The sequence below is a fragment of the Notolepis coatsorum genome, assembly GCF_963971535.1.
Source record: "Notolepis coatsorum genome assembly, chromosome: 1".
Lineage (NCBI taxonomy): Eukaryota > Metazoa > Chordata > Actinopteri > Aulopiformes > Paralepididae > Notolepis > Notolepis coatsorum.
Window position 1 is genome coordinate 305,619,434 of NC_140165.1, and position 13,711 is coordinate 305,633,144.

At 42.6% G+C, this 13,711-nt stretch overlaps 1 protein-coding gene across 1 annotated transcript; it reads left to right on the plus strand.

Moving 5' to 3' along the window:
* Positions 1-2,668: 2,668 nt before the first annotated feature.
* jam3a (junctional adhesion molecule 3a) lies at positions 2,669-12,954 on the plus strand (the record flags this gene model as incomplete). The annotated part of the gene is made up of 9 exons (XM_084311005.1): positions 2,669-2,693; positions 4,115-4,186; positions 4,294-4,407; positions 5,209-5,361; positions 6,127-6,329; positions 6,467-6,566; positions 11,259-11,388; positions 12,534-12,585; positions 12,828-12,954. The coding sequence occupies 9 exons, from the start codon at positions 2,669-2,671 to the stop codon at positions 12,861-12,863; spliced, it is 885 nt and encodes a 294-aa protein (XP_084167131.1). The 3' UTR covers positions 12,864-12,954.
* Between the last annotated feature and the right edge of the window lie 757 nt (positions 12,955-13,711).

Genomic DNA, 13,711 nt, shown 5'->3' on the forward strand with positions numbered 1-13,711 from the left:
TTATTATTATTATTATTATTATTATTATTATTATTATTATTATTATTATTATAGTGTAGAATATACTGTAGTGTAGTGTATACTACTATAGCATAGACCATACTGTAATGTATACTATCGTGTAGACTATACTGCCAGGTGTAGCAGGATGTTGTGCAGGATGATGTTGTTGTGGTAGTTTAATGCCCCATAGTCTATATTAGACCAGTGTGCACTGTACTCCAGCTACAGGACAGTGTTTCACCTACACATCTATTATAGGCCTAAATGAAACAGACTAGCAAGGTAACCTACAAGAGAATCTTGGGCCCATAGTTCACATTAAAGATGCTACTATCTTCCTTTCTGTGTAATCCAACCTTTATCTGTTTGTGTTTGTAATTAATGTATTATTTTTGTTTTGCCTACTTTTGCAATATTTTAGCTAATCCATGAATGAATGAATGAATGAATGAAAACTTTATTTAACAGATTGCAGAATGGGTACAATACACAGTACGGCTCAATACACACAATTGTTAAGGGGATGCAGACCAGAGAAAGACGTTTGTCTTGTTTACATCAGGGTCCCCCATTTTCAATTCATAGTGCGGGAGGTTTTATGATATGGATTTTTTTGTACATTACCCCGTATATCTACCTTATATACCGGGCTTCCTGATGAAGAGGGATCTCACTGTAAACTCACTGTTTAAGTAAAAGTACCGTAACCTTTTCCCAGAACCCACGACCAGCCTAGACGTTAAGTCCCGTCCCGAGGAGGCTTAGACCTAATCCGAGGCTTGGGTCTAATGAGTGATTTTCCACCGGGACAGAAACACGAAGCAGAAAAAGGAAACCTTGCACTTTATGGAGGGAAGATAATATGCTGCACCAGCTCCCCTCACGTCTCCCAGGATGTCCAGTCACTGCCGCGGGTAAAAATAGCCCCGCGGTGGGACACAGGGTGGGAAAGTCAGCAGCAGAAGCGGAAGCCGAGACCTGGGAGTCACATCCTATCAGCGTCCACACAGCTGTGCTAATGTGACTGGGTGCTCTGCCCCCCCCCCCCCCCCCCCCCCCAGACAGCACCCATGTTCTCCTCACACTCAGGTTCACCAGCAGCAGCCATGTTCTCCTGAGTGCTCTTCCCCGACAGCAGCCATGTTCTCCTGGGTGCTCTGCCCCGACAGCAGCCATGTTCTCCTGGGTGCTCTGCCCCGACAGCAGCCATGTTCTCCTGGTGCTCTGCCCCGACAGCAGCCATGTTCTCCTGGGTGCTCTGCCCCGAAAAGCACCATGTTCTCCTGGGTGCTCTGCCCCGACAGCAGCCATGTTCTCCTGGGTGCTCTGCCCCGACAGCAGCCATGTTCTCCTGGGTGCTCTGCCCCGACAGCACCATGTTCTCCTGGGTGCTCTGCCCCGACAGCAGCCATGTTCTCCTGGGTGCTCTGCCCCGACAGCACCATGTTCTCCTGGGTGCTCTGCCCCGACAGCACCATGTTCTCCTGGGTGCTCTGCCCCGACAACAGCCATGTTCTCCTGGGTGCTCTGCCCCGACAGCAGCCATGTTCTCCTGGGTGCTCTGCCCCGACAGCAGCCATGTTCTCCTGGGTGCTCTGCCCCGACAGCACCATGTTCTCCTGGGTGCTCTGCCCCGACAGCAGCCATGTTCTCCTGGGTGTTCTGCCCCGACAGCAGCCATGTTCTCCTGGGTGCTCTGCCCCTGACGTTTTTTTTTTTTTTTTTTTTTATGTACATACAACTGGGGGTGACAGTGGCTCAGGAGGTAGAGCGGTCGTCCGGTAATCGGAAGGTTCCCGGTTCGATTCCCCGGCAGAGTGTCGAAGTGTCCTTGAGCGAGACACTTCTTCTCCTCTAATTTCTCCCGGTGAGCAGGTTGGCACCTTGCCTCCGCCGTCGGTGTGTGAATGTGTGAGTGAATGGGTGAACAATGGAAGCACTATATGAATGCAGTCCATTTACCATCCATTTACACAATCTAATTATACAATAGTCAAAGTCAAAGTCAGCTTTATTGTCACCTCTCGTAATGTGCAAGACATACAGAGACATGAAATTGCGTTTCCCCCTTCCCACGGTGTATATAAAAAACGAGATCTAATATAAACATAAAGTAACATATAGTACACTATAAACATAAAGTAACATAATGGACAGTATACAGGACTATATACAATGTAGACAGTAGCTAAAAAAAAGTTAATATATGAGTGAATGTAAATATAGAGGTAAACGAGAACTTTTAGCAGCAGGGGTACATAGAAAGTATGAATAATAAATAATGGCAGTAAAATACAACAATACAATAAGTGGCAGTGAGATGATGGATATGGCAGTAAACTAATATGATGTAAACTAAATAAATAAAACTAAATAATGGCAGTAAGTAAAGTGGCAGTGAGTTTGTAAAGTGGCAGTGTGTATCAGTGGTCTGTAGTCTGTTTGCCCGGTGGAAGTATAGCTGTTCAGTGTTCTTTCGGATGTGGACCTGAGACTGTGGTCTGCCAGACGGCATGAGCTCAAACAGTCTGTGATTTGGGTGGCTGGCGTGACCGGAGTGACTGGAGTGACTGGGTGCCTGGGTGACTGAGTCGCGTTGTTCGTGGGGAACAAAAGCTACACTGAAAGATACCCCCCCCCCCCCCCCCCCCCCCCCAAAGTAAGCATGACGTGTAAGACCAAGGGTAATGGTAAGGTGCATCGGTGACCCAAAAAAATTAAAACAGTGCATGTGTGTGTGTGTGCCGCCCATCACTGCATGTCATTGCATGCCGAATAAAGACTTCTGAGTTTGATTTTATTTGATTTTATTTTATTTTATTAGGGATCCCCATTAGCTGGTGCGATAGCAACCAGCTAGTCTTCCTGGGGTCCACACACACAAAAAAACATACAAAAACAATCACTATTGCAAAAACTAAATTATTAAAAGTCAGTACACACAATGCATAATGAAACTACTGTAACAATTAAGATAGCTAAAATTACATTAGTGTAGAAAAAAAAACAAAAAATTACTTTACAGTGTTAAAAACAATTAAAAACGATTTAAGATTCTTTTTTTAAAAGTGAATCTACTGTAAATGCAGCAGAGGTTCTACTGTAAATGCAGCAGAGGTTCCGAGGCAGGCCATTCCACAGAGTTAATGCTCTAAAAATAAAAGATCTCCCCAAAGCGCTGGTTCTAGGACCTGGCAATTCAAGCTGCCCACTACTGGAACCTCTAGTGTAATGCTCGTGCACAGTATTACTAAAAAACAATCTGATTATGTATAAAAACAGGAGTTTTACTGCTCATGACCAACTTGAACAGCACAAGTATATTAAAAGACAATCTATTTTCAACGTTAAGCCAAGAGAGGCGGGCATGCATACGGCTCACATTAGACCTTAGTGAGCAGCCCAGTACCAACCGTCCTGCATTATTATTATTATTATTATTATTATTATTATTATTATTATTATTATTATTATTATTATTATTATTATTATAAGGTGTCTTGTAAATCATGTACTTCCAGGTGTGCATTGTGAAGGTGGCCTGCTGCTTCCTAACTAGGCTATCCCTCTAAAGTGCCTACTGTAAGCCTAGGGGTACCCGGAGAGTGGTACATTATAGTCTGATTTCCCCCCTCATTTGAAAGCTTTTACGTTGCTCCCACAGCGAGAGGAAGTGCTCTCATTGCTCAGCGTGGCGTCGTGTGGCAGCTTGTGTTCCAGCGATTTGTGTGGCATGAAATGGGAACCAGACCAATAATAATACAAATATTAATAATGCATTTTATTTGTAGTGCTTCCTTACATACTCAGACGCAATTGATATGTATATATGGTAACTCCAGTGAGCTCCTCCACACACAGAATCTTTCTGTAGCTTGTGTACACGCATTTTGTTGCATGAAATGAGGACCAGAAGCTGCAGGTTTAAAACAGCGAATCTGGTAAGTCACGTCTCGCTCGGCATCCAGGTGTTTCAGCCTCCCTTGGTTCCACGTATTCATCGCTCTAATCCTTTCGTTCGTTGGGCAACGGGCCTAATTAATACGGTGTTTAAATAAAGAAAAAATTGTGCAGCGTTTGTGACGCATGTTTTTCACCCCCCCCTACACAGGTCACGTTCCGTCATCGTTAGGGGTGATCCTCCGAACCAATGAAAAACTTGTTTGGGCCAACGAGTTTGAAAGTAAGTTGTCGGAAAGTCCGTCTTTAACCTATTTAAGCCGTAATGACTTCTCTCTCTGTCCCCTTGTTCTGGGTTTGTAACGTGATGAAATCTGCTTCCTTCCGCAGCCATCGAACTGACCTGTTTAATAGAATCCATCTCGACTAACAACCCGAGGATCGAGTGGAAGAAGATTAAAAATGGCGTCCCGAGTTATGTCTACTTTCAAAATAAGATATCAGGTAAATAAGGCTTGTTGTTGAGACTTTTGTGGAGGAATCCCTTTCGGTTGCCCCAAACAATAGCTTAGTTCACACACCTAAGTGAGAGGCCAGGGGCTACGGCCCCCACCCCTCTCTATCCTTCAGAATCAGAATCAGAATCAGAAAGGTCTTTACTTCCAAGTCGTTTTCACATACAAGGAATTTGATTTGGTTGTTTTGCGGTGCAACATTAACGGACGGACAATAACGGACAGATAATAAAATGGAAATAAAATTGGGATATAAACTCAATTAAATAGAAGCACAATAGAATAATATAATTATAAAGTAAAAATAAAAATAGGCCAGGGCTATAAGACCTCAATGTCTCCTAGCTGGCCACGATGAGAGCATTCCTCTAACTGCGCCAAAGCTCAGTTAACCTCATGTACTTTGTACTCCTTGTTTTTACTATTAAACCTATTTTGATCAGAAGATCCACCACACTTTCTTTCCTTTTTCTTTCATCTATCAACCAGCACAGCACTCAGTGTTGAACAGTCACGTCTTCTTAGAACGTGGGCGAGGGAAACGCAAAGCGCCTCGTCAAGAGGGCTAGTGAAGTGATCCCTTCTTTCAGAAATCATACTGTGCTTTTGATGAAATGTTGTGAGGTGTTTCTCTCTCTCTCTCTCTCTCCCTCTCTCTCTCTCTCTCTCTCTCTCTCTCTCTCTCTCTCTCTCTCTCTCTCTCTCTCTCTCTCTCTCTCTCTCTCTCTCTCTCTCTCTCTAACTCTCTCTCCCTCTCCTCTCTCTCCCTCCCTCTCATTCTCTCTACAAGGGGACCTAGAACACAGAGCACAACTCAGAGAACCGGCCAACATTCTGATCTATAACACGAGCCGGTCGGACACGGCGGAGTACCGCTGTGAGGTGGCGGCCATCGACGATCAGAGGGACTTTGATGAGATCCTCATCAGTCTCGCGGTCAGAGGTACGCCTGTGATACGTTCAGTTTTTGATTCAGTGGATTTTCAAAGTTCTACTCTGTAGAAGACCCCTACGCTCTGCATCTTCTGGCCGCCTCAGACCTACTCCTATCCAAGCTCCGGGAGGGTCATCAAAGAGAAGCCGCCTATTCTCAGTCCTTGCCCCACAATGGTGGAATGAACTACCCACCCCAGTTAGAACAGCCGAATCCCGTCCAATCTTTCGCCGTCGACTAAAGACGCACTTCTTCAACCATTATCTGAAATAAAATTTAAAAAAAATTTAAATATTTAACTCTAACTAACCTTACTGTCATGCACTTGCCCTAATAAACTAACCTACACTGTAACACGTAACACTTTGATGAACATTGTTGCTCAGCTGATAGAGTTGTGCCCTTCCTGATGACCTGTCGTACAGAACTTGTAAGTCGCTTTGGATAAAAGCGTCAGCTAAATGACTAAATGTAATGTAAATGTAATGTATATTGTACAGTATATTGTGGGTCGTTTACTAACGCGATCAAATATATTCCTTTATTGATCCCCTTGGGGGGACATTCAGGCATCGTAGCAGCATGGGGGAGGGGGGAGGGGAGGTACAGGTATGGACAGGGTAATAGTAGAGAGATAGTAGAAAGTAGAATAGTAGAAAGACATAAATACATAATCACAATATCATAATCATAATTGTTACGACACGTGGTAGAGATCGTGATGGTGTTCGGGTCCTCGGTGCTCCTCGGTAAAGAACCTTTGTCTCCGCGCAGTGAAGCCGGTGGTGCCGCGCTGCAGCGTGCCGGTGGCGGTCACGGTGGGCACCTCCTCCGAGCTGCGCTGCCTGGAGAACGAGGGCTTCCCCGCCCCGCAGTACCGCTGGTTCCACAACAACCAGGAGCTTCCCCAGGACCCCAAGAGCAGCGCCAAGCTCGCCAACGCCACCTACACCATCAACGCTGACACGGGAGGCCTGGTGAGGGACACGCGAGGGAGGGGGTTAACGTGGAAAAGATGGAGGATTAAAGAGCGGGAAAACCCGTCGTTAGATTGTTTCAGGAATGGGGTGTGTGGTGTCGTGTCAATTAACTTTGGGTGAAAATGTCTCCGCAGAAATTCCGCAGGGTGAGGAAGGAGGATGCTGGGGAGTATTACTGTCAGGCCAAGAACGACGCAGGACACGCCCAGTGTCCCCCACAGCTGATGGAAGTCTGTGAGTGACGTTTTCTAACAGTATTTCCATTACTCTATTATTATTATTATTATTATTATTATTATTATTATTATTATTATTATTATTATTATTATTATTATTATTATTATTATTATTATTATTATTATTATTATTATTATTATTATTATTATTATTATTATTATTATTATTATTATTATTATTATTATTATTATTATTATTATTATTATTATTATTATTATTATTATTATTATTATTATTATTATTATTATTATTATTATTATTATTATTATTATTATTATTATTATTATTATTATTATTATTATTATTATTATTATTATTATTATTATTATTATTATTATCATTATTATTACTATTATTAGTAGTAGTAATAATAATAATAATAATAATAATAATAATAATAATTATTATTATTATTATAATAATAATAATAATAATAATAATAATAATAATAATAATAATAATAATAATAATAATAATAATAATAATAATAATAATAATAATAATAATAATAATAATAATAATAATAACCTTAATTTGTATAGTGTGATTCATATATATCTCAACTTAACATAGCCGGTACAGAGAGATATTGTAGTTTTCTTTGAGGTCCCCTAAACATTTTATCATACAAATACGATAGTTATCGTACATCTAGCAGTGGTGTACGAGCCTGTACCGTCGTTGCAGATCACATATGACTCAAGATCCAGCAATAGTATCAAACTTACCATTACAAATGTTATCAGAAACATATTTTAGGTTCAGCTTTAGATACAATATGATAGATGCAATACAATTAGATCTGAATATAAAAAATATGAGAACATTAAACAGTGTAAACAAAGGTGTAGGTGAGGGCCTGTATGTATCGGTTATATTACTGTCAATAAATATTGGTTTTGGTGGTCAAGAGTCAGACACATTTAGTCATCAGACATTCCTGTTCAGCAGCCGTTAGTTCTTCATCTGCTGGCAGCAGTCCATGCCCACTGTTGTGGAGCCTGATGGCTGCTGGCACAAATGGCTGCTTGGCTAGCTCCTCATAGAGAAGGTGGGAGGGGTTCTCCAGGATAGCGGCCAGCTTCCTTCTCATCCTCCTCTCTGCCACCACCTCTAGTCTGCCACCACGGAGCTAGCCTTCCTCACCAGCTTGTTCAGTTTGTTGGTGTGTCGTCGTCGTCGTCCCCCCCCCCAGCATACAATCGAGCAAAAAAGAGGACGCTGGCTACTACAGACGGGTAAAATGACTGCAGCAGTCTATTGCACACGTTGAAGGACCTGAGTCTCCTCAAGAAGAACAGCCTGCTCTGTCCCTTTCCCTGCCTCTATGTCCGACCAGTCTAATTTATTGTTCAGGTGTACTCCAAGGAACTTCTATGTCTCCTCCACCATCTCCACCTCAACCCCTCAGATAGTGATGGGAGTTTGCTGGGGGGGGGGGGGGGGGGCTCTTCTTGCCTCTCTCCGGTAGTCCACCCCTGTCGGCGTGCACCACTGTGAAACCCTCTTGTTCAATAGCGTTATCCGGGATGCTATCGTTCAGCCAGGACTCCGTGAAGCAAGTTAACCCGTTCACTACCACACGACAAAGGGTTAACCCTTTCACAACCACACTACAGAAGGTTAACCCTTTCACTACCACAGTAGTGAAAGGTTAACCATCTGAAAGGGTTAAGCTAGCTTCCTCGTCAGGCCCGGACTGGCCATCGGGAGCACCGGGAGTTTTCCCGGTGGCCTGGCCTGCACAGATAAAAAAATATATATATATATATATAATTTTTTTTTTTTTTTGCCAGGCCATTGTTTCTAGTTGTGGCGGCGGCGCGGCGCGATAGTTAGATAACCTAGGTGGGTGGGGAACAACCAGGATTTCACTGTCTGCGACAGAGTTGGAGAACTATCTGACTCTCTCCCTCGGATCACACACACACAATGGAGCCGTGCTGCCACTTGTGATTGGTGGAGGCGGGACCAGGCGATACAACTGATTGACAGTGGAGGCGGCGAATGGAATGGCAGATGGCACTCTGCAGAATACTGTAACAGCCAGGCAGTGAGCCAGGTAGTTTTGTAATAATGAAAGGTCTGTTATTTAATGTTTGTGTAAGGGCTATTTTAACTGTTGATGGGTAGTGCATCAGTAAAGTGAATATGGTATTGTGCTCTTGCTCTGTTTGAATAGGTGGAGAGAGTGGTTAACTGTATTATAATAGTAAATAAACAAATATGTTGTGCTCTTGCTTTTTTCTTTTTGAAGGTGGAGAGAGTAGCATTGCTAGTGCCACAACAGTTTTATTTGAGGTTCATAACAGTACATTGTACTAAGCAATTGTTGGCTCATTAGTTTGTGATTCACATGCACTAAAATTCACCAGAATGCAGGAAATTAAGTCTTTGTAACAAAAAAAATCCTGGTGGGGGACCCCCAGACCCCCCGCTTAAAAAGTGGCCTGACTGGGGCTATATTTCGCGCTATATCTCCCGGTATGAATTATTTCCCCAGTCCGGCCCTGTTCCTCGTACTCACGCTCGTTGTTCACCAGGGCCGAGAGCTTGTCCGTCTTGTCGGCCAGCAGCGTTTCCCACAACGTACTCACGATAACGACAGAGGGCAGGTAAGGCTCGAATCTCCTGTTGTCCGTCCTCCTCTCCCTCACGATCCACCAGCTTTCGTTCCCCCGTCTGTGGATGTTAATCTCGGCTGGCAGTTTCCTCTGGTGGCGCTGCGACTCTGTCTGAAAAGCGGAGGAGCTTCTCACGCGAGGAGGAACACAATTCTGTCGGCGTCGTTGTTCTCCACTGTTCACAGAAGCTGTTATCATTAACATTAACTTAGTGTAAAAACAACAAACAGTCACTTGATTAACAGCGAGTTAATCAAGAAAAGTTGTGAAAAGTGTAGGTGTGTATCGCTGTGCATACTTTGCACTTTTGCTGTTATTATGACCAAAGATACCCGACTTTTTGACAGCTTTGTAGGCGCTTGGTACGTACTAGTTTGTGAGAGGTTGTCAAAGGACAAGGTGCTTTCAGTAGGCTGTTTATAGCAGTGTGATTGCAGTGAATGCTGTGTAATGGTGGACAGTCAGGACAGCCGTAGGCTAAAGTGTCTAAACGGAAGTACAGGAAGTACCGGCTACAGGCGTTCCGGTTTCGACAAAACAATTATAGAAACGTGTGAAGTGCACAATATTTCCTCGTTTAAGCCACTGCAACGGCTTTGCCTGCAGAATTTACTACATGACCGGGACGCGTGAATACTTTCGGCAGCCAACATGCCCTTCCGCGTTGCTCTGATTGGCCGAGCGCGCGCATGCGCATGAACCGCGACAAGCTCCTCAGCCTCTTAACGCAATTTATACAAATGGAAGTATTGATTACGCCGTAACGAATCATTAAAAAAATATACCGTTAACTGGAATATGTTGTTTCTTTACACATATGTTGGATTATGTAATTGGTTTGTCATGACAAACCAATAAAAAATCGCAAATTAACCGGTGGCTACAACAACACACAGTAACTACATGCATCATTGTTTACAATGAACGGTGGGGCTGTTGTTGTAGCCACCGGTTAATTCGCGATTTTTTATTGGTTTGTCATGACAAACCAATTACATAATCCAACATATGTGTAAAGAAACAACATATTCCAGTTAACGGTATATTTTTTTAATGATTCGTTACGGCGTAATCAATACTTCCATTTGTATAAATTGCTTTAAGTGGCTGAGGAGGCTGAGGAGGCTGAGGAGCTTGTCGCGGCTCATGCGCATGCGCGCGCTCGGCCAATCAGAGCAACGCGGAAGGGCATGTTGGCTGCCGAAAGTATTCACGCAACCGGGACGTTCTAGCTTGTTTGCCGACAGGATTCGGGAAAGGTTTGGTCTGTTCGGAGGCAGCTTCCAGGGGAAGTACATACACCGGAGATTCTACTGCCCCATAGACACTTTCGGCCGTAGTTCTTTACCAGGCTTTATCTCACGGAGATAAAACTGGGAACGAGGTTAGGACAGCCGAAACCCGTCCAATCCTTCGCCGTCGACTAAAGATGCACTTCTTCAACCAGTATATGAAATGATTTTTTTTTAAATGTAACCCTAACTAACCTTACTGCCATGCACTTGTCCTAATAAACTAACCTACACTGTAGCACTCAACACTTTGATGAACATTGTTACTCGGCTGATAGAGTTGTGCCCTTCCTGATGACTTGTCGTACAGAACTTGTAAGTCGCTTTGGATAAAAGCGTCAGCTAAATGACTAAATGTAAAATGTAAATTAATGGGAAAGTTGTCTCTGTCCTGGGAAGTCTCGGGAATAGGTCAACATCGCAAAGCATCGGGCATACTGGTAATTGTTCGTAATAATTGCTAATTCCGAGGGGCTTGAATGTGGCAGCCTTTTTATAAGTGTGCATGGGGATAGGCTACATCATGCAGAATTCTGTAGAGAGATCTTCGGTGACATCAGTCTAGTCTCTCCTGAATTGTGTCAGCTTGCATTACCAGCCTTCTACTGAGTCAGATGTCTTGTATCGCCGTGGCTGTAAATCACAGGGTGTTTGACATCCATCCGATTTTGACATTCCAAGGTCATTCCTTTGAGTTACAGCATCTGAACTTATGTGTGGATGTCAGCTGAGGGTATCATCTCTCCTCCCATGTCCTGTGTGAATAATTTCAGATGACGTCGACATTGTTGGGATCTTCCTGAAGGCGTTTGGTGCATTGGTGGCATTGATCTGTGTGACCGTGGGGATTTGCCATGCCCACAAACATGGCTGCTTCTCCAGCAAGGATCATCCGGACACTAAGTGAGTAGCGCATGTATAGTGTAATCCTGAACCACCAACTACGCTAGCTATTCTTTAGTTCTGTGCAACGGGCCAGCTAACCTGTATCAACTTAACACTAGCACAGCTGACAAGGGGTCACATGACCCCTAGGCATTTTCAATAAATGTATCCTCGTCACTCGGTTGAGCTCCAGCTCTGTCACTCAATGACTTTTCCTAAAAGTACCTGTTTTATCTGGCACGGTTTCTGAAATTTCAAAATGACTTCAGGAAAATGGAATTAGAACGTTATTCCAGCTATTTCTGCAGCTATTTCTGCTGAGCGGCCATCTTTCCCCCCCCCTTGATTTGCTGGCTTCAATTCCTCTTTTTATTAGGTTTTTTATTTATATATATATATTGTATGTATGTATATATATTTATACATTATGTGTCAGTACATGCATCTCCATTCTAAAGGCTGTCGGGTCATCTGACCCGTTCCCGGCGGGAATTAGTGGCATTTTCTCCATGGCTGTGCTAGTGTTAAGACTTAACTTGTGCTTAACTTAAGACTCATGCGTATATTCAGAGTTCATTATATTGTTTACACTGCCTATTTTTACTTTTCTACTGTACTATAATTGTATTGCCTGTATTGTGTCTTCTACTATTGCCCTGCCCATACCTGTACCTCCCCTCCCCCCTCCCCCATGCTGCTATGATGCCTGAATTTCCCCAAGGGGATCAATAAAGGAATATCGTATTGAATCGCATCTTAACATTCCTTTATCATTATTTGACTGTTGTAATGCTGTCAAACAGCGACCTCTAGGTAAAAGAGGTCAAACAACGACCTCTGCTTGGTATTGCACTTTGTTGACTTTTTTTGTTTTGGTCTGATGTGTGGGTGGGTATATTGACTTATTATACTGTGAGTTTCTCCAGACCTCTCTGGGTAGAGCCTGAGGTGTGGCCCGCAGTAGCAACCCCTCCCCCTACTGTACACCCACTGAAATCCAATCCACACATCAGACAAAAACAACAACTGTAAACAAAGTGCTGTGCCATGTTGTCATCTTTTGCCTCGAGGTCTCTGTTCGATGACATTACAGATTCTACCTTTTAACGCTATGAATGCCTTTGTCAGGAAATGAATAAAAAAGTATAATTTTATGATTCCAGTTATAAACTGCCAGCACACGATGACGGTGTTAACTACGGTGATACAGATGAGGTAAGTGACATCTATATTATAAATTAATATATATTATTATTAATGTATAAATTATATATGAGCTGTTTTTCCAGTTCACTGAGAGGCTGCAACAAGTCGCATGCTCATTTATTACATCATTATGTCCTGCACACAGACAATATAACAATTTAACTAACTTTGTTATTATACCTGACGTTCTTACATGTACATTAAAATATACACTGGGATATAAACAATTTTCCTATCCTCATTTTCCTCAGGGCCACTTCCGCCACAAATCATCATTTATTATTTGACACTCGAAGAAGACGATACGGAACCAAGGACAGACACCCTCCAGTTCGACTGCAACCAACCTTGTAATAAAGCTGCCTGCGATCAATCTGAGCTGTAAAATGGCACATTATTCTCCAATGCACATAAAAAACTAAATCAACCAGCTTGCCAAAGTATTCACAAAAATATTCATATTTTTTTTTTCTTTTTTTTTTCTTTTTTACAACGTAATTGTTTAACGGTTCCTTTTCTTTTCATTCGATATTGTTTCCTCTGTGAGTAGAATGTCGCTTTACTCCTGACTCCTATCATACCTATTGGTTTTTCCACATCTTCGTCCGGTCGTTACTTTTACCACATAAACACGATGATTTTAAAGCGGTGACATTTGAGCTTTGGCGAAGTTACATTCCTCCTCCACGCGTTTATTTTTTTGGACAAAAACCTCTTTTTTAACTCCTAAACTTTCTACTGTGAACACTGAACTTATTTTACAAGACGTGTTTTACATGACTTCCCATCACAGACTAGGCGTGTTTTATTATTGTCCACGTGGAGAACGGTTGAATAACGTTTTGTATATACTGTAGTTACATGGGCAATAGGTAGCATACTGTAAAAGGCTGATGAGCTCAGACTCAATTACAATTGATCAGCCTTCGTTTGTACTTAATAACAAGTACGTCTGAGAAATAAACAACTTCGGTGAACTCTGTATACCATTATGCTGCGACTCAATGTACTAAACTTGGTAAGGTATCATTTTCAGAGTGCTGTTTCTGTGTTTAAGTGACCTTCTGTGCTTTAAGAATTATTTCATGAATATTAATTATTGGACATATTGTCCAGTTTTGACTTAGTATTAATG